This window comes from Carassius gibelio, chromosome B14 (assembly GCF_023724105.1).
Source record: "Carassius gibelio isolate Cgi1373 ecotype wild population from Czech Republic chromosome B14, carGib1.2-hapl.c, whole genome shotgun sequence".
Classification (NCBI taxonomy): domain Eukaryota; kingdom Metazoa; phylum Chordata; class Actinopteri; order Cypriniformes; family Cyprinidae; genus Carassius; species Carassius gibelio.
The window spans coordinates 18,346,959-18,370,487 of record NC_068409.1 but is presented as its reverse complement, the minus strand read 5'-3'; the positions used below and the strand labels follow the sequence as shown (position 1 = coordinate 18,370,487).

Sequence of the window (23,529 nt, the reverse complement as noted above, 5' to 3'; positions counted from 1 at the left end):
TATATATATATATATATATATATATATATATATACACACATATATACACATTCTTCTATCATACAAATAAATAAATGCAATACATTTTGTGTGTGTGTTACTAATATAACCTGATTATATTGTGAAATTATTTTTCATATGCCACATTTAATTAAAATTTTATTAAATTCTTTTTTTTTTTTTTTTTACTTTTATGCTTAAAACAAGAAAATACTGTCATTATATAAATAAATAAAATAAAAATAAATTTAAGCATTTAGCAGATTTTTTATTTTTACATATCATATATAAAGCATGAATTATTTTTTTAGGTTAAATACAAATATATATTATCAAAAAAAAAAAGGTTCATATTTTACGCAATTTTGCATAAATCTCTCGTTTTAAAAATAACAATTTTTTACTGGAAAGCACTACAAGGATTCAGACATTAATACCAATAATATATTTATTTACTATTAATAAGACAATGTTAACCTAATATTTACTTTATTTTATATTCATCTTAATTTTAGTGAATATAAATCATTTAATGTTCCTACCCCAAAGACAGTTTTCTTTATGTTTTAACAATAAATCCCTTAAAATGTTGTTAGTTTTATGCTTAAAACAACCAACCAACCACAATAAATAAATAATTTAACATTAAAAATGCATTAATTAATGAATAATCCAATGAGGAAAGAATAACAAACTCTAAAAACATCTTAACGTCAAGTAATTTAATCTTGTTTAAAGCATGTTCAGATATTAATACTGGACAATTAGGAACACAAACAGACATCTAATGCAGGAGCTGGAACAGAGGTGTTGGGTTTGCTTGTTCTCCCACAAGGAAGTGCTTCATAGTAATGCTGTGAGGTATACAGAATATATCTAATTACTGCAGCATTTCCCCATGGATAGAGAGAGAGAGAGAGAGAGAGAGAGAGAGAGAGAGAGAGAGAGAGAGAAAGAGAAAGAGAGAGAGAGAAAGAGGGAGAGAGAGAGGGAGAGAGAGAGATTGAGGGCCACTGCAGTCCCCAACTGCTCCAACAGGGGGAGCCACTGAGGGATCCTGCCGACTAGCAGGCTATTTTTAGACTATTGAACAGAGAAATGTATTTATAGAGCTTTGAGTTCTGTCTCATAGAGGAAGTGGTAGCTGTGGGGGTTCAGTGCATCAAAGCTTTGCTGACAAACAGCTCTTAATGGAAACAGGAAAGATTGACAGACGGTGCTCTCTCGGACGTCGAGCCGCAGCATCTCTGCTCTGTCTGCAGCGTGATAAAACACAGTCATCATCAGCCCTGCCGTGACATTTACACATTCTCAGAGGAATAGACGCACTCGGGTTAAAAGTGGCCTCAAACCCAATGCACATCTCCAAAATAAAGCCCTGCAGCAGATGGAAATACTCCGTCTGGCTCGCGTCAGGGTTTAATCTGCTGGGCATAAATAGAGCACTCAGAGGTCAGACGGAAACCTTCAGATGAAGCTGCGTGCTGCTTCTGATGAATAATTTCTGCTCATGCGTCTCAGAATAGCAGAAGTGTGAAAATACGAGACGGATTGCAGCACGTCTGATGGGTTGATTCAAGCCTGAATCGATTTAATGACATTTGGTACAAATAAAATAAATATCTTGTGCAGATGATGCCTTATTCAGGGGCTGAATGTACTTCCTCTCACTGGCTCCCTGTTAAGAGATTGTGAGGATCAGATGAATAATATACGACTCTGTTTGGAGGATTAATGTAGCAATGGCAGTCTTCACAATCACAGAGGGAGCTCTGGTGCCTCCAGTGGACAGCAGACGCAACTGCAGGCAGGTTCATGACGGACACTGCAGCAAATCATCTGCACTCTTCAATCTGTTTGATAAGGGTTGAGTTCTTCATCTCAGAGATTATGAGGTCACTGTACAAGCACGATGCAGCAGCCAGAACCGAATCTGCATGCAAGCAATGAGATTAGCTTAATGATTCTTCATCGTTACAGTGTGTTTGACATACACACACACACACCGGCTCCAAAGAGTATCTGGACACTTAAGACACGATTAAATATGTATGAACGCCATTGCATAAACAAATAAATATCAATCCAAAAAAGCATCTGCAAACAAATCATAACCATACGAGTATTTCATAACAGTAACTTGATTCAACTTTTTTTTAAATCTGTAAAATAACTACTGTAAAACACTATTACTTCATATAATTTGTAACTGAATTACAGTACTTTAAAGAAAATGTAAAATTGTTAACAAAAAAAACAACATTGCACTCAGTAATCTTGCAAGTTTGTGGACACTGGCAATCATATTTTGTCAAATAAAGACCAGTTAATGATAATTTCATATACAGTAGACATTAAATCCAGACATGAATATGTCACAGAAGCCAACTGGATATAAGCCAAAGCAATAAATATATATATATAAATCAAGAATTTGAAGTTCACGCATTTTCAGTGATGTTCTGCTTAAAGATTTTTTGTATAGTTTTAGGAACATCATTTGGATTGATATTTCATCATCTATGCATTAATGACCAAGTGTCCAAATACTTTTTAGATCCACAGTACAAATTTAAATAACTAAAAACTAGCAAGTATTATTAAAATGGTGCACAGACGAGCATTTTATAAAAATTCTGTCTGCATGTTAGTCATCTCAAGTGGGCTGGAAACCAGTGCAATAGAGGTCTGACTCAAAAAATGAGATCCATCGTCAGCAGTAGAAACCCAAATATTCTCCATTTCAATAGCAAAGCATTTCCAGGCACAAACACATCGTTTCAATGGACAGCTGAGGTGTGGATCCAAGTGGTAATCGTAGGAAACCGTACACTCCTTCAGCAGCCATGTGCTTCAACGCCAGCTCTTCTCTCATTGGATAAAACCATCTCCAGCAGTAACGGCCCCAGGAAGATCAAGTACATGGACGAGCACTCCACAGCAGGGCCCAAGCACCACTCCAGTACATGATGCACCAAACAGCAGCCATCGCCACCTCACGAGGGAAAGTGTTTCTCATGCTCCGTGTGTGTTTGGATACTGGCACGAAGAGTCGTATCAGCAGCAGATGATGATGATATTCTAGCGATAAGGGAAGGTGGGAGAAGCGATCACCGAGGGGAGGATGGCGAGGTAGTTAGAGGGGACGTATCCTCTCTGGCCACGCGCCTCCACCAGACTCCAGTCCTTGTTTCCACGCTTATCATGAGGCTCCACCACCCGCACCTGCTCTCCGGCCCGCAGAGAAACCTCATGAGCGCTCCTCGCAGTGAAGTCATAGCCCGCGTACACCTGCAGATGCAGAACGGAGAGTTTCAGTGTGGATGGTAATGGGAAAAATTATGTGAGCTAGGAGAACAGATTGACACAAACCCACACAAACAACAGAGACACTAACCTCTGTCTAGAGGATATATGTGCTCTCTGTTGTGTAGTATGTACAACATCTTTTAAGATTCGAAAGGTAAGTGGTTACACAGTATGTGCTTGAGATATTTTCAAGTGTTAGGAGTGGGCTGTTTATTATAGCTCGTCAGGAAATTAAAGTTGTCAAAGGAGGTTTGAGACCAAAAAAAGAGCTGTGAAGAAAATCTGATAAATAAGTTGAAGTGCTCCCCCTTGTGGGTTATATCAGTAATTTGGCGTTTTTTAAGGCTAGCATCACTTATTGATCATATTTGCTCATAGGGTTTTAAACGAACCCTTAACCCAAAATGTTAAAGTCATTGAAAAATTAAAGTTGCAATGATACTGAAGTAGCAGTAGATATCGTCTTCTGTATTGTGGCATGCATTTGAGTGTAATATATTCTCAAAAAAAGAAAATTGGAACTGGTTGAAAAAAAGTAAAAAAAAAAAAAAATCTCTTCTAAAGGGCCCTGAATCATATTTAGTAATATACTTTTTTTTTTTTTGGACTTGAGAACGTATGCAACCACTTAGCAATGTACTGAAAGCAACACTCACATCCTGCTAGCATCATAGTGCTGAGCAATGGGCAAAACACCAGTCACATTTTCTTCAGAAAATATTTGTTTTGAAAAACAACACCTTGCAAAAGCAAAGTTATATCATTTCCATTCGAGGCAACATCTAAAAAGCAGGATATCTAATTCATCTGAGGAGTCATAATGTTAGCCGGTCTGTGTATCATTTGCACTCTCACAATGATAAACAACTGTGAAGATTGCTTTGAAAAAAACGGTCATATCACAGTCAAAAGCTACTGCCGACATTTCTGCTTTCTTAAACACGAAGCCACGATGATAGAGAAGCACTTGACAGGCAGATCATGCAGATGAATGAATCTGTGCGTGTGTGTGTGTGTGTAGGTGTCCGTGATAGCGTATTTCACTTCTGCTGACAATGAGCGGCAGTTCATTTCTGTTCCTCCAATACTGAATTTACAAATGCTGAAGTGTGTGTGATTGATGATCATGAGATACTGCAGAGCTGGCATCAATCTCCAGAGGCCTCGTTCTGTTTGACGCTTGAATCAGAGCGAGTAACGCGGCGGTCTCGTGACCTGTCAGTCGAAGGCGTGTGGGAGCCTGTGTGTGTCAGTCACCTGAAAACAGGGCGTAGTCGTGGTCAGCAGCGGCTGGGCTCCGGGGGTGTAGGAGTGTCTCCGTGGCCCTGGACCGCTGGGTATGACGTTCAGATGAGGAGACTGCGGCGGGTCAGAGGTGATCTGGTGGTAACGTGCCAGTTTTGAAGCAGGCACATATCCCCTCGGGCCTGAAGATGAAAAATAAAAATAGAAAACCTATGAAGATCCTCAAATCTGCTCATTTCAGTGTTTCTGTTCTGCAGGCTGTTATGTGCTTTAACTGTGTTTAACCAGCAGATGTCACTCCCAGCACTGTCAAAGACTTTCAACAGCAATGAAACGCACACAAACCAAAAAAATAAAAAAGATAAAACTCTGTCCAGTCTTTGTATGCTTACTTAAACATGGCCTATCAATTTAAAACAATGTTTTTGAAGGTTAGATTGAAGATTAACAGATTATCAATAATTAAGAGTGAGAAAAACAATTGACAATTGATCAAAATACCTTAGTTCAGCAGTTTAATTAAAAAAATTAATCAAATATGAGATTTGTTTCTGAATCTGGCTGCTGGAAGAGATGGCATTTGAGTCTCTGAGTACAAGGAATATATAACAGCCAAAACGGTAAATACCAAGAGATATGTTATAAGTTATAAAATCTGATTGATTAAAACACATTTACACTAGATGCACTCTATTCCAACAGATGCACTATTATTACAACATCAAAAATTCAATTTGTGTGAGTGTTAGAGTGAGTGTTATTAACAAAACATTATCAAAAGGTTTGTATTTTGCAATACAGAATGCGAATGTCGGCATTATGTTTTTAAAGACCAATATAATAAAAAAGACCTTTTGTTTGAATTTCGTTTAAATATTTTTCTGTATCTTCTTGGTGCAAACACACACACACACAAATGTAATTTGTATTCTCAAATAATTTTCTTTAAAGAGGTCATGAGCTGAGAAATTATTCAATCCTTTGACATGTATGAGGTTACTGTGCTATTAAAACATCCTGTAGGTTTTAGACCTCAAAACTTTCTGGATAGTCTAAAAACAGCTTGTGATGTACCACTCTATGATGTAATCGTGTGAATAAGCACCGCCTCTGCAGAATTCACACATGCACACGCAAACATGCTAATACTGTATAGCGTTTTTGCGCATCTAGAGGAGAAGATTTACATTTATCAAATCTTCTTTTCAATGTTTGCTGAAATAATTATCAGAAAAGATTGATTCACGGCTTTTGAGAATCGATATTGAATTAATGTCATAAAAATAAAAAATAAAGATTAATTGAAAAAAAATAATAATAATTTCTCAGCCCCAGATATCACTTTGGTCACCCCTTAATCTTATATCAGGAGCCGGACGCGACAGAACAACAATGCACTGCGGTGTTTCTTTTCCCCTCATGTTTTACAATTGACGGAAATCTTTAACCCCTGTTGACCTCAGAGAACAAAACAAATAGTTCAGTTCAACTGAAATCAGTTCTGTTGCATTAAAGCAAGTGTTATCTGTATTTTCAGATGAGTTTTATTGAGTGTTTGCATGAGCGTTATTAACTATTATCAAAAGGTTTGTATTTTGCAATTCAGAATGCGAATGTCTGCATTATGTTTTTAAAGACCAATATAATAAAAAAGATATTTTGTTTGAATTTCGTTTAAATATTTTTCTGTATCTTCTTGATGCAAACAGGAATTTCCTGTATGTCTATTTGTATGCGTTATGTGAGAGTCACAGTAAAACCTAAACTGGATTCTGACTTATTTCTCCCCAGTTTTACCTCCTGCATCCACCAGCCAGCGGCGCCGGTCTCCTCGCGTGTCCATCTCACTGATGACAGCCACCAGCTCTCCCTTGTTGAGGGTCAGGTCAAGGTCACGGGTGCCCACCACAGGGCCTGTCAGCTGGAAGATCTTCTCCAAGCCGTGTTTGGCGGTCAGAGCCTTGAGACGCTGCTCACACACGGTGTTGAGGGCCTGAGACGACACACACATGAAAAAACCCTGATCTCCTACCCACTCATACTGAATGTGAAGTTACATACAGCTGCATAAATTCATTTAAAATGCAAATGTCCGTGAAATGAGTAGAAGTATAGTAATTACAATGCTGGAGCACAAAAAAATAATAAAAAAATGAGATGGGAATTGAACATGAAGCAATACACTGCAAGGTTTTCCATCCGTGATCTACATTCAAACACACTGCCCTTCTGAAGATCACAGAGCACCTCTCATTATCTGTTTTCACAATCTCCTCTCAAACAGATTTTATTTTCTGATAATTCATTTTGAAGCATTTAATTTGTCCAATGCCTGATGTTACCTGATTTCTATTTAAGCCAATATTTTCACTTTGTCAAATTGGTTGCATGAATGCATTAATGAAAATGTTTATAACTTCTCACAAACCAATCAGTTCCTGATGCATAAGATCATGCTCCATCCCGAATATTTTCGGTCACATATATTACACAACCAAAAAAAGTTTGGGGTTTTGAGCATCAAATCAGCATATTAGACCGATTTCCGAAGGATCATGTGACACTGGAGTAATAATGCAGACAATTAAATACATTTTTAAATATACAGTTTTTCCTGTATATTTGATCAAACAAATGCAGCCTTTGTGGCTTATTTCAAAATCCATAGAAAATCTTCTAACATTTAAACGATAGCGTACATCCCATAGTTAACATTTTTATAATATCGGACAGTTTAATTACTTTGCTATTATTCTAAAATGTAGCTAATATGAATAATAAAGAATGAGCAGATGTGTCTCTTTGCCCGGTAGTATATTTTCCCTCAAATTTCACTAAATGAGAGGCAGCTGTTGAGGGCCACCCATAACACAGTACCCTCAGGACATAATATATTTTACTAAGGTATGTTCATAATTAATGAATAGACTGATGCAAAACACATGAGGGCTAAACTATATCAAGATGAATGAATGGCTGTGGTTTTATTCCAGCAAACTAACTGTCCCGTAGGAAGACATCTCCACCCAACGACAAACAATAATGCGTCTCTGTGTTGGAACTGACCTGCACAATGGGAGCATTGAGCTCGTCCTGAACACTCTGACACAGGCTCTCCATCCTCCTCGAACCCTCCAGCACCGAGGTCTCTGCCCACTTCCAGAACTCACCGTCCTCCAAATAACTGTGTGGGAGCTGCCCGGAGACAGAGAGCAATTCATGAACACCGCCAGCCTGCTGCACACAGCTACATTTAAGAGCGCTTTTCCAGCCACACGCTCGTGGTGTCGTTCAATGGTGGATCATTACACAGAAGAATGTCCAACAGTTTCTGAAACCGATGTGTTTTCAAGTGTAACTAAAATCATGAGGATGCATTACTGTGAAGGTGAATCTCACAAAAAAATCTTACAAAAAAAAAAACCAATTACAAATACACATACACGTACACACACACACACATAGTATAATCATTTATGCATTGCCTGGCCAAAAAAATAAATAAAAATGAAGTCACAATTTGGATTAAAATAAGCAAATACTGAAGAGTTTCGGACTGGGTCATTATTGCAGTGATTCATATGTTTCTTTCATGTTGTTATATGATTTGCAACAATTCATTTAACCCTAACTGATGGAGTGTGTAGCTTTCCATTTCTTAAACAGTCATGTTAGAAGTCATTGTTATGTTCATATTCCAGGATGACAAGGTCAAGATTAACTGTGAAATAGCGGTTCAGTGAGCATGGGGAATCAAGAGTCCTGAGCTTAACTCTAGTGAAAGTATTTAGGATGTGCTGGAGTTGACTGTACAGAGTGGTTTGACTCTTGCAAACTAAAGATTTCAGCCAAAAATTAATGCAGCTCTTGATGGAATTAAATGTTGTGACATTGTAAGACATTGTGGAAACAATGCCACAAGGAGTATACAATGTTATCGAAACTAAAGGGCATCCAATTAAATATTAGTGCGTGCAACTTTTTTTTTTTTTTTGGCAGACAGTGTAAAGTGGACTCTCCAAGACACTTCAAGAAACCTGATTGCAAAACTATGCACCTTCATTTAATTTAGTTAATAGAAGTTAACTGATAAAGAAAACCCATTTATGATACCTGACATAACATCTTTTAGATGTTGCCACAGTTTGCCACAGATTTAGTCTCAGTGTGTTCTGTTTCTTCATGTCGTTCCAGACAGACTGAATTAAGATCAGATCAGATCTCTGTGTGTAACAATGTCTGATCTCAGACAAAAATCTCACTGGATTATTACAGTTAAAGCCTGTGTTTTACTCACCCTCAAAGCATCCTAGGTGTATGTGACTTTCTTCTTTCAGACAAATCCATTCGGAGTTATATTAAAAATTGTCCTGGCCCCTCCAAGTATTTCAATGTGGGTAAGCAGGTGTTGGTTATCAACAAACTGCGTGCACATCCATAATAAAACGTCCCTCACACAGATCCAGAATCCATGTGTTTTTGTAAGATAAATATCCATAGTTCAGATATAATACACTTTTTCTCACTTCCGCTGACTGGCGTACATGGAAGCCGCTCCTGCGGATGACGCAAGACGTCGGCGTTGCGTGATTAGTGACGAACGTGGAGACAAAACAAAACAAAACGCCGGTGGTTTTCCTTTGCTAAAGTAAAGAAACTTTGCTTCCTTTGCTCCAGCAATTCTCCGAGACGTATACACGACGCACACATCCTACGTCATCTGCCTGAACAACTTCTGAGTACGACAGTCAGCAGAAAAGAAATATGGATATTTATCTTACAAAAATGCATGGATTTGCTACAGCAGGCCTTTATTCACCCCCCGGAACCGTGTGAGGGACGTTTTATTATGGATGCAAGCACTTTATTTCATGTCTTCTGTACTGTTGACTACAAACACCCGCTTACCCCCATCGAAAGGCTTGGAGGAGCATTGAGCAAGGACAATTTTTAATACAACACAGATTGGATTAGTCTGAAAGAAGAAAGTCACATAAACCCAAGATGCATTGGGGATCATTTTAATGTTTGGTTGAATTAACCCTTCGAAAAAGGCAAATAGAATGTAAACTGATATTTCCTACTGGCACACTACAGCAAAATATAGAACAACTGACCTAAAATATATATTTTTAGCTATTTTTTTAATTGAAAATACAATTTAACTAATAATTATGACCATACAGAAATTAAATATTCACCTGGTTATCTCTAAACCTCAATATTTTAGCTTCTTCTGTAAAAAGTACCTGATGGGTGAAGCTGGTGGCCAGCTGCTCCATATCAGCCGCCAGGTCTCTCTGAAGGGCGCTGAAGGCCTCCAGTGATGCCCACAGGATCTGCAGGGCTTTTCCGTTGAACTGCGGCAGCTCGGTCAGCAGGAGAGTGTTCATGGTCTTGTAGGTGTTCGCTATGGCTTGCTCCTCAAAGCTCAGGTTACTCTTCTCCTCGATTAGCTCATAGTCCAGAAGCTTGTCCTGACGTTTGCGGATGAGGTTGCGTGGTCCTGCCATCAGTTCCTGCAGTGAGCTCAAGGGCTTAAAGACTAAAGTCTTCAAACGCTCCTCCTGTAAGCGGCAGCAAAGGAGATGTACAAGGTAAGCATAGAAGACCAGATACCCAAGATGTTTAATCAATTACTGACAACTGATCAGCGATTTAATAAAAACTAGTTACTTTAAATAAATCACTGCGGTCTTCTCATATAAAGCATTCCACTGAAATGGGTGCTGTATAGTAGTAGCATAATTTCAAAGGCTGGTAAACAGATATAAGATCTTGGAAAAATTAGTAACGTTACATGATACATGGTGTTTTTGGAGCACTGTTGGTTCCAGATCGATTAGACACTGATATGGAAAAACACTAAAGTGGCGAATAGAAATACCACAGGGAAGAAATACTGTCTCATAACCAAAGCTGTGACAAATGTTGGTGTTCCAGACTTTAGTCAGAGATGCCATATTTAATCTGAGATGTACAAAAACGAGGAACAGTGTGTTACAGAGAGCGGCAGGAATGAGTACTACAGCCTGGAAAAGAGGAAGCACTTCTGCACTTTCAGTGTCGTGGGTTTTTGGGTTAAATGTCTGAAATAAAGTCTGTAACAGAGGCTCAAAATTATTTCACACCTTATTCTACAAGACAATAAATCAATGTGACCTAAGGATTTTTTGGACGTTTTGTCTTGAAAAGATGGCTGCTAACAAGCGTCTTAATGGGACTAGAAGGAAAGAGGTTGTTGGGACATCAAACATTATCACAGCAAACAAGTAAACTCATCTACCCACTAGTCTGCTTTTATAGCCGCATGGGGTTTAAATTCACATAAACGAACATAGCGCAAAAGTTTGTTGGACACAGAGCTTATTTTCTGCAATACTTTTTGTCAAGGGAACCAGGTTTCATCATAATTTACAGGCTGGCCTACAAAATTACATTAAACACAAAAAAAAAAAATTATAATAATAATTCATTCTTAGCTTAGGAGTTTGATTGACAGGTGATCTGACCAGTCATAACACCAAATCTGACAATTTGTCTAATGAAACAAACCAGACAGGAGAATAAATTAACATGAACAAATTATGTGTATTGACCCCTTCCGTGTTAAAACAACATACCTTCTGATGTATATTCATTTCATGGCATAACTAGTAAATAGGAAGAGATGACTGGGTTCATGTGTGCAACATTAATCCGTCATGAAACATTAAAGACCTAAAACGGTATTTACTGTTTAAATTTCTTTAAAAAAAGCTGACACTCATATCAGAAATAACATGCTCTGTCTTATCAACACGTTATCAGTTTCCTCTTTGCTCCGCAATGTATTTTTAACTGCGTGAGAACATGATGTGTGAAATGAGAGCATCTTAGTTTGTTGAATCTAGCAACGGTAACTAAGGGGGCGGGGCCTTTGCAAAGGGTCGGCTGTTATTCTGTCACTCACAGCCTTGTCTCATTCACACCATTTTAAATAATGTAAGTCTTATACTAATTTAGCTTGAATTCTGTTGATATTTTATATCAAACATGCCCTACCCAAATGTATCACACCCATATCTTGATAGCTCCGCCTCCTGATTTATAAACATGATATGTAAAACAAGCACCTCCCCCATCACGAGTGGACACGCCCCTTACTGGTGAATGGCAAAAAGTGTGTTTCAAGTGCTTGGTTCGAGCAACTTTCAATAGCTCACAGCATCTTTATTCAGCCAAAAGAACTGCAACTTTATCACTAGCAATAGTAAAGGTCTTACATATGAGGGGTAGATCCACTGTCTGAGAGCCACCGTGATTTCTTTAGAGAACAAGGCGGTTTTCTCTCCTTCCAGATCAAGATCTGCTTCCTCTGGTCTGCAGCGGAGGAACCTCTGTACACAGAGACAGAGCTCAGGCGGTTAAATAAATCTTTACAAACACTTCAAGTGCACAGCCATCCTCTGAACCTCACACTCTTCAGTAACCCCATCCATCTGCCCTAGGATCAACCCTCCTACTGATTTCCCTTTCATTCAGCAGCTGGAATAACAATGGAAAATGCTTAAGAGTTTGATCCACAGGCGTACTGGCTTCACACTGGGGGAACACCAAAACAAATGAGAGGATCAGCTCTTTTTGAGTTTTTAACTACTCTCATTAAGAGTACGAATGTTAAATCCAAACCTGCAGATGGTGGAGATAGGCCTCCAGGTTATCGTGAAGCTCTGAGACGCCCCTCTCCAGGACAAAGAAGAAGCCAGCAAGGGCTTCAAATTCTTCATCTTTCAACTACAATATAAAAGTATAAAGAGAGAAATAATCGTTAAAACATCTCATCTGGCAACAAGCTTTATAGGAACAATGTGGTTCTTTCAACTTGGCAAACATTTCTGTTCCTTTGTTTACACGAAGCATTGTTCTTAGGCAGCTACCTTAGGCACCATTCCTGTCTCGTGCTTTATGTACTGGCTGAACCGGGCCGTCTTCTTGGCAATGCTGTGCCCACTCAGCCGATTGATCTTGTCCTTGATGGTCAGGTTCTCTGTCTTCTTGTATTTGTCAGCTATGACAGTCAGAGAATGAGAAGAATGAAGAAAAGCAAAACCTCAAGCACTTTATTCATGTTTCTGTGCAGACGTGGAAAAGGCAGACGGAATGTTACTAATTAACATGGAATGTTACTTATGGAATTTAAAAAAATAGTCAGTACATTTAAATCAAATGGCAACATGGACTAGCGTCTGAATATTAAACCCCAAACACAATATTTAAATAATGAATCTGCATGTTCTGCGTGTGTCTGTGTGAATGAATGGCACAGACCTGTGGTTTTTCCTACTTAAGCCCACATGACGCTCGCTTTGACTATTTTGTTTAAGAAAAGCTACCATCATAAAATATAAACGCACATACAAAGTTCTTATTATGGTTTAAAACAATAATAATTTACATTTTTTAAAAAATTATATTGAAATGTTATTAAACCATTAAAATGGAATCCAGAAATCTGATAGGAAAACAGAGAATTTGGAAAATAAAATAAAACTGTATTTGAGGAAAAAACTAAACACATTTAAATAAAACAAAAATAATAATACAAATATTTGTGTTAAACTTGTATATGTTTCATGTTTTCAATTAATTAGACATGCTTTTCAATGAATAACATTTTATTTAACCATTATTAAAAAATTAAAAAAAATAAATAAACAGAAAAAAATTTAATTCCATAAAATTTCAACCTGAAAACATGGAATTTGGAAAAAAATCTAATGGAATTTGGGAAACAATCAAACAGATTTCGAATGGCCCTACTGATGTTCCCAAGGAACTGGCATACTTTGGTTCAGTAAACGGCAAGCATGTTCTCACCGACTTCACGGAAGCGTTTGTATTCATTGATCCTGCAGTTGATCTGGACTGCAGTGTGAGCGGTGTGCTCCAGTAAGGGGTACGCGGGGTGCCCGGGGTCTGTGTGTTTCTGGATGGTCTGGAGCAGCAGCGGGTAACGGGCGATTCTCTGAACCGGCATCACCAGGAAGAAGCTCAGAGTGGATGCATTCACATCAGGACTGAAGACAGACCAGATCAGGGGTCAGAAATGACAGGAATGTTGGCTAATACACTGGCGTATTTGTCTAGGAACTCATCCTGCTCTCAACAGCGTTCAGTTTCGACACAACCACAGTAGGTTGTTGTTCACGAACTTACGCTGACGACTTCACGATTCGGACCATTTCCACCCACAGCGCCTCTTTCTGTTTGTAGCTGTTCTCTAGAGCCGTGATGTTGTTGTAGTTGGCGAGATACTCTTTATAAGCCATCTCTATGTCTTGAGACAGACTCAGGAAAGAATCACCTAACAGAAAGAATAAGATCATTTGTAATATACAACAAGATCTTTTCCATACAACATACGCTGCAGTTTGAGGTCAGTATAAAAAGGTATTTAAAAAATGCTTTATTCAGCAAAGACATATTAAATTGATTAAAGGTAACAGTAAAGACACTTACAGCATTACAATTTATTTCAAATGATTTCTGAAGATCATGTGACACTGAAGACTGGAGTAATGATGATGAAAATTCAGCTTTGCATCACAGAAATAAATTACATTTTACAATATACTTCAATAGAAAACAGTTTTTCTAAATTGTAATAATATTTTTGATTTACTGTGTTAATCATCAAACAAATGTAGCTTTGGTGAACATATGAGACTCCTTGAAAAAAAAAAAAAATTACAAATTAAACCAACACCAGACTTTTCAACAGTAGTGGGAGTGTATGGTTATTTAGATCGTCAAGCTCCAAAAAGAATGCAAAGAAATGTAAACATTCCATGCATCATACATCATCATTCTTCATCATCTTGAAACTAAACTTCTGGATTCTTGACTCATGATCTCAAGGGTAAAGATATTTTAATCTGTGTCACACAGAGAGAGTGACAGTAAACTAAAATTGAACTGGAAATTCCAGCCGGTCGGGTTGTACTCACAGAGAGTTTCCAGGTATTTGGGGTCGCTGTGATGAATCTGTGTCTGGTCGAGGAGGCTCAGGAGTCTGCTGGAAACATCCATCACTTCATCTATGTGCTGGAACATGTTCTCCAGGTTTGGAGGAGGAGGCTGCAACAGACCCAATAATATATGATCTTATCAAAGCTAAATCATTCAGTCTCCTTTATGAGATATACACTCAGTAATAATAGTATATATATATATATATATATATATATATATATATATATATATATATATATTTTTTTTTTTTTTAACTATTTTATTTCACATTCCTCTCAGCTGGATTGAAGATAATAATATTATTATTCATTTGATGTTGTCATATTTTTTTTATATATTTTGTCCCTTAAATATTCATTTTGTGTATAATGTTTAATATACATTTGCTTGGTTTTTTATTATATCTGTTAATATTTGTGGTCTGTAGCTAGTGTAAGAACAACATTTTTTGATGCTAATGTTTCAAAAAACAAACAAACACTGAATTTGAATGAATTTATGAATGCACGCACACACATATCTGGTTAGCTATCCTTGTAGGGACTCTCCATAGGCATAATGGTTTTTATACTGTGTTTGTAATAATATAAGATTGATCTCAGAGAGCTTGTATTTCAGTGGTGGTGGAAGCAACATAAAACACACAAGGCTGTTGGTCTTATGAGTTAAATCAGGACTTTTGCTGCAGTTTCATGGATGTGATGCTAGGGAGCTTGTCTACCTGTAGTTTCTGCAGGTTGCTGTGGATGGTGACCGTACAGAGGTGCAGATGTTTCAGGTAGTTCCTCTCAGTCTGCACCAGCTCCTCTATCGTCATGAGCTGTCTCTGAGCGGCTCTCTCTCTCGCTGCGGCCCGGGCCTTCCTCTCCTCTTCATCATCTTCCTCCTCTGCAGGCTCATCCAAGGCGTCATCCATTTCTCTAGCTCCCTCTTTCTCCTCTCTGATCTCCTTCTTTGCCTTCAGTGTTACATTTGCCTTCAGGGAATTCGCCATGGCAGGGACTTCTAAAAAGAACATTGAGGAAGTTAAACAGTTTTTACATTTCTAATGAAATGTATGTAAAAGTGATGCACAACATGCATTTAACCCTTCAAATATGCAATTAGGAGTCATATACTTGGAGAATATTCTGTAGCTTGATTAAGTGTTATTAATATTATTTCTATAGTATTGAAATAGCGGCTTTTTTATATTTTTATTACTATATATTTTTTTATTTTTTTATCATTCTGATATGTGCATTGTCATTTTCAGTTTTAGTCATTTTAGTACTTCAGCTCTGAACTTCTCATCAATCAAGTCTATTGCACACATAAACCATGCAGACACATTATAAGGACCTTAATTATAAGTGCTCTATTTTCACCGATCCAGAGGGGGTGAAACACCATGTGTCCAAAGATTAAAAAAGAAAAAAAACATGCTACCAAAGACAGCTTTAGATTGCAATTCAGTTCATTGAGATAAACTCATTAAAAGTGCAATAAAAGTGAGGTCAAAGTCTGGTTAAGCAAACTTTATGATATTTGTGCAGCTACTGAAACTTACAGGTCTATTTATAATCAACACCTTTGTTACAATTCCAGCTACACCCACATGCACACAAACCTGCATGCACTTCTACAAATAAACAAACTCTCTTAAGCTCAATTTTGACCACATCCGTAGACATTAATAAGGAAACAACATACTTGTAGCAAGTGCTCAAGGCCAGCCTGCTCAAAGCGAAAACCACAAACTCAGCATGTTGCACAGAGCGCACGCTCGCACACACAGATCTCTCACAGTGCTGCACTGCAGTATGACAAACCTCTACTTAAGAAGGAGTAAAGAAATGACAGGTTTGCTAAAAGAAAACAACCAAATGCATCATTACCTTTACGGAATGGGAAAGCCTAACCCTGTGTGTCTCTTGCGCTGGCAAACTGAGGTGTTTGGCCCAGACTCTCAGACTGGTGTAAGTTTGTCCACTGAGTCACACTGCAGGGCCTCATGTGGCACGGGTGTGTGGGAAGGGGGATGGGAGGGTCAGCAGGGAGGAGGTGGGATTTTAGCAGTGGGGATCCGGATAGGACAAAGACAGACAGGCTTGGATGAATACACAGATTGACTGCAGTAGCCATTGGGAAGGAAGTGACGCCTGGGCAGGATGAAGCTGATTGGACGGCAGGGGTTCAAGAGCTGGTGCACCACACACACTCTCACACAAACACACACACCCTACACAACAGCAGTAAACAAATGCCCCATGTGGCCAGGAAATTCTCGCCAACTTGATGGTAGAGTCGTTAAAGCACAAAAGCCTTTTAACCCAACCGTTTGATTCAGATACATCCTAACGACAACACTCTACTGTTCCACACAGAACCTTTCCCATCCATGCAACCTTTTCATGCCACAAAAGGTGCTTTACAGTGGAAAAGGCTGTTCAGGTTATAAAAATGTTCTTCACACTAAGATAAAAATGGTCTTGGGTGAACCAAAACCAACATCGAGATTATAGGTGAAAACTGATATAAAGTGAAACCATAAACTTTGAAGCTTACAGTCTATACGTTTGAGACCAAGGCTGTTTAGTAACTTACGCAATCCGATATATTATATTTTAAAGTACTTGCATATAATACTTCTTTATTGATTATGATTACGTTATTCACACAGTCCTTTGTCTTTGGAAGACTTTTGTATTTCAAACATATTAAAATGCGCAAATTCATTCATATAATCAAGTAGTCTTATTATACATAAATGTGTAATGCAATGGAAAACGTTACTATAATTAATTTTTTTTTGTCATGGATCAATAACAGACTACATTTTGTAAATAATCTACCCATCACTGTTTGAGAACACACTGAAAACATTTAGACATACAAATAAATACACAGGATTTCAGATTAAATAAATAAAAATTAAAAAATGGAAGAAAAAAAAATGCGGGAACATAAAATGATTTTAAAGAAATAATAATATTTGCATGCTTGCACGAATGGCAAAAGTGGGTTAAACCAAAAACTAAAAGATCTACTGTCAATAAGAGCATGCAGCAAAGTATGAAGCATTTATAATGATTAGCTGCAATCACAACACTGTTAGTATTTCATAACTCAAAAACCTGATTAAAACACTATTATGTCACATATCATGATAAGAGCTGCGTATGGTTTCTGGATGGCTATATGCATGGAAATCATAAAGAATTGAATGATTTGGATTCAGAATTCTCCTCATGACTAAGTTCTTGAATCATTCCATTAATGATTCTTTTGGAACTTCAGAGGAACAAAATGTGGTTAAAGTTCTTCAGAACATTCCTCAGCGAAATGTTGGCAAATGTTTAGAGTAGTTACCAAAGGCCAGTTAACAAAGAAAGAATAATTGAATTCCTACAAATAAGTACACAATTACTGTCTAATAATTTGTCCTATAACTGGAACTGTATATGCAATTAACAATAGAGGTTAATAGACAGCTTGAGTTTCTGTTTCATGCCAACTTTACACTAGTTTTGAGAAGATTACACTGGAAGATGCTGCTCTCTTCTTGAGGTTCATGTCAGCTGCACAAAACCCCTCCGACTGCAGCTGTACAATGAACAGGTTTTCTTTCTTTTCAGCAGTGGTGGACAGTAACGGAGTAGCTTTACTTCGTTACTGTACTTAAGTACATTTTTCAAGTATCTGTACTTTACTGGAGTAGTTTTATTTTGAGTAACTTTTACTTTTACTTCACTACATTCCAAAGCATAAGATCGTACTTTTAACTTCACTACATTTCATAAAACATATCGTTACTCCCTATAATATATCACGTGCTCCGACACGCAGAAGCGGTGTCTGATTCATCATGAACGAACTGAGTCTTTTCAAAATAAACTTTAATCGGATCGCGAATCGCACCAAACGATTCGTTTACGAATTAGAATGATCCGATTGCAGCTGTTCTGGAGTCGACCACTCACTGATTCAAATGAACCGTTAAGTGCGAGTCTACAGAAGTAAGAACCGGGAGATTTTGTGAGCGCGCGTGCGTCTGATGTTGCTAAGTTATTAATGTCGAAATTTAGGATTAATTATTGTAACTGAAAATCATATTTAGGTCAAAATTGTCAGTTGTTTGGGAACTAAATCCGCTGTAAAGAGTGATCTGTTTAAGCCCACTGAAATGCTGACATGCAGACACATCAATCAGCGTCTCTGTGTTTTAGGTTAAAAAATAAAATAAAATAACCTTAAACTAACACAGATTAAATAAAATAACTCATGCATGTCCAAATTCCCCGCTACCATAATATTAACAGTTTTATTAAAATGCTACCATGACATCTGTTTTTATATTGTGTATTAACAGTAAAGTTATACATATGTATATTGTTTGGATTAACTAGACAACGTTAGACAGACATGTTTATTCATAACGGTACTGAAAATAAGTAAATATTGTAGCTGATGCTAAATGTCTAGCTAACAAGCTTGCTGGTGCTAACTTGAGGTAATTTTTATAAATAATGTCCAAATATTTTTATTCAACCACCTATATATATATATGTGTATATAGATTACATCTAGCGACAAAAGAAAGGATGTGATGTTCAGAACATGGTAACTAGTAATTATCAAAGAGGGGAAGAGATGCACCCCGTTTGGCCAGGGGTGTTTTTACACCACAGACAAGGTTTGAGAAAGAAAAAAATCATTATGAAAATATAATTATATTTTCCTTAAAATGTTCTTCCTAACTTCAGGCCTTATTATTATGTCATATATAACTGTGATGTTCTGTAAAACCACAAACTTTAAAACACTTTCACAGATCACAGATTCCAAAATAATATTTGGTAGCACAACTATTAATAGTTCTAATAATAAATCATCATATTTTCATGATTTCTAAAGATCATGTGACACTGAAGACTGGAGGAATGATGCTGAAAATACAGCGCACATCACAGAAAGAGATTATATTTTAAAGGATATTAAAATAGAAACCATTATTTTATATATTTTATTTTGATAATTTAGAATTATTACTGAAATACAACCTTTTTTTGTTTCAAACAGTTCAATGAACAATAATAAATGAAGTACCTGGAGCTGACAATGAAGTAAATGTATAATAATTAGCAAAGATGATTAATTTAGCGCTGTAAACGCGCGTGTGAGGGGCGGAGACGCGCCGCGGAGCGTCAGACGCGCGTGAGGACCAAACACAGCAGAACGGTAGGAAACTTCACTCCTCTTATTACTTCTCTTTTACTATAGCGATTTATTTTTAGACACGTGATCTGAGTCTTTCATAGATTTGTAGAGTTATTAGAGTTATTAGAGAAATTGAGTTATTTATTTTTTTTTACATTCTTTGGTCGGAAGTTTTCAGATCGGTAATTCGGAGCCTGTTCGCGACTCTGTTGATTCAGATCGGGACTTCGGAGCCTGTTCGCGACTCTGTTGATTCAGATCGGCACTTCGGAGCCTGTTCGCGACTCGGTTGATTCAGATCGGCACTTCGGAGCATGTTCGCGACTCGGTTGATTCAGATCGGCACTTCGGAGCCTGTTCGCGACTCGGTTGATTCAGATCGGCACTTCGGAGCCTGTTCGCGACTCGGTTGATTCAGATCGGCACTTCGGAGCCTGTTCGCGACTCGGTTGATTCAGATCGGCACTTCGGAGCCTGTTCGCGACTCGGTTGATTCAGATCGGGACTTAGGAGCCTGTTCGCGACTCGGTTGATTCAGATCGGCACTTCGGAGCCTGTTCGCGACTCGGTTGATTCAGATCGGCACTTCGGAGCCTGTTCGCGACTCGGTTGATTCAGATCGGCACTTCGGAGCCTGTTCGCGACTCGGTTGAATCAGATCGCCACTTCGGAGAATGGTCGCGACTCGGTCCAAATATTTTTATTCAACCACCTATATATATATATGTGTATATAGATTACATCTAGCGACAAAAGAAAGGATGTGATGTTCAGAACATGGTAACTACAGTAATTATCAAAGAGGGGAAGAGATGCACCCCATTTGGCCAGTGGTGTTTTTACACCCCAGACAAGGTTTGAGAAGGAAAAAATCATTATGAAAATATAATTATATTTTCCTTAAAATGTTCAGGCCTTACTATCATGTCATATATAACTGTGATGTTCTGTAAAACAACAAGCTTTAAAATACTTTGTTCTTACTGGTGAAAATCAGATGGTCATCTCTGTTTTCTCTCAGGTACATCACAGTGTAAGCTTCACAGTGAACATTACTCTCATCAACGTAGTCCATATCAACAACAAAAATATATCTTGACTCCATATAGTGGTTATTTTGGAAAAAATCCCAGGTATTTTGAGCAGTAGGATTATAAAAAAAATAAAACAAATGTGCTAATATAAAATTAAATTAGCCTATATAAAATTGCAAACATCTATCTTTCAGTACTTTTTTACTTAAGTACATAAACATTTTAGTACTTTTGTACTTTCACTTGAGTAAAATTGAAAAAGGAGTAGCTACTTTTACTTTTACTGGAGTAATATTTTATTATACGTATCTGTACTTTTACTCAAGTACTTGATTTGTGTACTTCGTCCACCACTGCTTTTCAGTTTAGTTATTAATGTGGCAGAAAGAAAAATACAAACAACACTACACACTACGAATATGGTTTTAAAATATCTTAAGCGAAGACACCTTTAGTGATAACACAGAACGTATAAGATAAACTTTACTAATCTATATGAGCCACTTTGCACATGAGAATCAAAGAGTTCGATTCACGGAACGAATTGAATATGAAAAATAAACCTCTACGTTAATCCATTAATAACATGGTACATAATAAGCCCAATAATAAAAAATATATAAAGAAACTCCTTAATGACATTGAAGCAGTTATAACTCTGTTTAAAGAAAGAAAGAATTGTTTTCTCACCCTCATGTTATTTCAAACGCTTAACTATCTTTCTAGGAACACAAATGAAGAGACTTTACAGAGGATGCTCGAAACAGATTGACTTTGGTTTGTAATCCATCTTTCTCCAGACAGTAAAAGTGAATGATGACTGAGACTGTCATCCAGTCTTAACTCCTTCATCTGTATTCCTCGTGAAAAAGAAAGTCAAACGGGCTTGACAGAAAACGAGGGTGAGTGAATAATGACAGGACTTTGGTTCTGAGTGAATGTTAGTTTCTAGCCGAGACTCTGTGTAGCAGCTGCACGCGCACGCGCGCGCGTCTCACCTGCGCTCTTACCTGGACGAGTTCACAGCGCTGTTTCCCTGGACGACACCGAGACCACAAACATGTCAACGCTCTGTGAAGTTCAACAACTAGAACTCGAGATCGACACTGACAGATGCTGCGTCCTTCAGTATCACCTGTTCTTACGGTCCAGGTTCACGCGCAGGCCGCGTCACGCATTCCGATCATACCGCGACGCGCGAGCGGGAGAGGTGCGCTGAGTCATGCGAAGTATGACATAACTGTTTTTGTTATTCGGATATTAACCCGAATGCATGCGGCAGTGTACCATCTCAGAGACGTGGCGTTGATTTCCTAGACATATTATTAGAGATATCTATTTAAGCGCACGCAGAAGAGCAATAATGCAGACTCATCAGAGGACAGATCGTTGCCAAGGCAGAAGAGCACGATTCACTCCGCTTATTTGGGAAACAGAGACATCGCGTGGTCGCCTGGGGTACAGCTGAGTGCTAATGGAATCTATGTAGGCCACATCTCAAATTAGGCTTAGACTATTTACTGTTTATTGTAAAACCATACATGCATGCCAGTCAAAAGTTGGGGCACACTGTTTTCCTAATGAATGTTGTTCAGTTGCTTTGACGCAATGTATTTTGTTTAAAGCACTATATAAATAAAGGTGACTTGACGTTATGCCTAATATTGTAAATCTGGATTTTAAAAAGATTTTTGCCCTATACAGTTAGATTTATAGACAAATACAGACAAATACAGATTGCTGTTCTTACCACATACCACAGGAAACATGCATTTTTTAATTTTCTGTATTTTAATGTCATATACTATACATCTAAGACCCTTGTTTAATTTGAGCCATTCTAATTCTTAGGGAGGAAAAAAAAAACATAAAACAAATAATAGGTCACAATATTTATAATTTTTTAAACATGCAAATAAAAGGCTAAATTACAGTGGATAAATTACATCAATTAACACGACCAAACATCAATTTCTAAACCAGACAGTATTTTTTTTTTCGTCAATATTCATTCATTCATTCTTAAACTTATATATATATATAATTAGTTAAATGTTTGTGGTGTTTTTACTAACTCCCCAATGTATTTTAGACTTACAAACATGCTTTTTTAAATGAAAGAACAAAAAGTAATAAATAAATAAACATATTATACATATTTCAAAAATATATTTTGCATAGAGAGAGCGAGAGTAAAAAAAATCCCTTTACATGTTGCTCTAGATTAAACAGTTTCAGAGCTACTTTTGTGACAACAGCATCATAAATCATCTTAAATTGTTCTTAGAAAGGTCTATTTTTTGTCAGAGTAGCAAAGATATTTAATGTAAATTTTGCACAGGCAATTGAGAAAGTAAAGAAAATACGGTAACGTCGTGACTATGCACACATTTTATTTTCTGGCAATCGGAGTATCTCATATATAAATCTTCCACGAATGCATGCTTGATTCCAGCTCGCTGCTGTGGTTTCCAGGTTATTGATGTTGGTGAGGTAAAGTGCAGCTCAATTCAACACAAGAGAATAAAGTCTGCACAAGCGTTATAGGTCGACTATACATTGCTATGGCAACAGATGACAGCCCAACCTTATAAAACAAACTACAGCACACAGAAACAGCAACCTGCTCTCTCTTCTAACCACAGCTGCACTAAACAAGAGTAGGGTGTTAAGAAACTGCATTTCTAAATGACCATAACGTTTTCATCCTGACAGAAAAACAGCAATC

The 23,529-nt window shown here is 37.5% G+C and overlaps 1 protein-coding gene across 4 annotated transcripts; it reads right to left on the bottom strand.

Annotated features, from left to right (window-relative positions):
* Positions 1-903: 903 nt before the first annotated feature.
* LOC127971932 (rho guanine nucleotide exchange factor 37-like) lies at positions 904-22,280 on the bottom strand. 4 transcript variants are annotated; one of them, XM_052575266.1, is made up of 13 exons: positions 21,800-22,280; positions 15,290-15,573; positions 14,544-14,673; positions 13,753-13,900; positions 13,414-13,613; positions 12,474-12,604; positions 12,226-12,330; positions 11,820-11,933; positions 9,804-10,121; positions 7,621-7,749; positions 6,352-6,547; positions 4,567-4,736; positions 904-3,291 (listed from the first exon to the last, which is right to left on the bottom strand). In XM_052575266.1, the coding sequence occupies exons 2-13, from the start codon at positions 15,560-15,562 to the stop codon at positions 3,082-3,084; spliced, it is 2,124 nt and encodes a 707-aa protein (XP_052431226.1). In that variant the 5' UTR covers positions 15,563-15,573; positions 21,800-22,280; the 3' UTR covers positions 904-3,081. The 4 variants fall into 4 exon arrangements, with proteins under 4 accessions (XP_052431226.1, XP_052431224.1, XP_052431227.1 ...); XM_052575264.1 differs by having other exon boundaries at positions 21,812-22,280; XM_052575267.1 differs by lacking the exon at positions 21,800-22,280 and adding an exon at positions 21,492-21,702.
* Between the last annotated feature and the right edge of the window lie 1,249 nt (positions 22,281-23,529).

Bases quoted from the DNA above. Each gene is read 5' to 3' on its own strand.
- LOC127971932 (XM_052575266.1), bottom strand. From the start codon at position 15,562: ATGGCGAATTCCCTGAAGGCAAATGTAACACTGAAGGCAAAGAAGGAG. The intron at 13,901-14,543 runs GTGAGTACAACC...TCTTTCTGTTAG, and splicing joins CAAATACCTGGAAACTCTCT to GTGATTCTTTCCTGAGTCTG. The intron at 3,292-4,566 runs GTGACTGACACA...CTGCATCTGCAG, and splicing joins CGACTACGCCCTGTTTTCAG to GTGTACGCGGGCTATGACTT.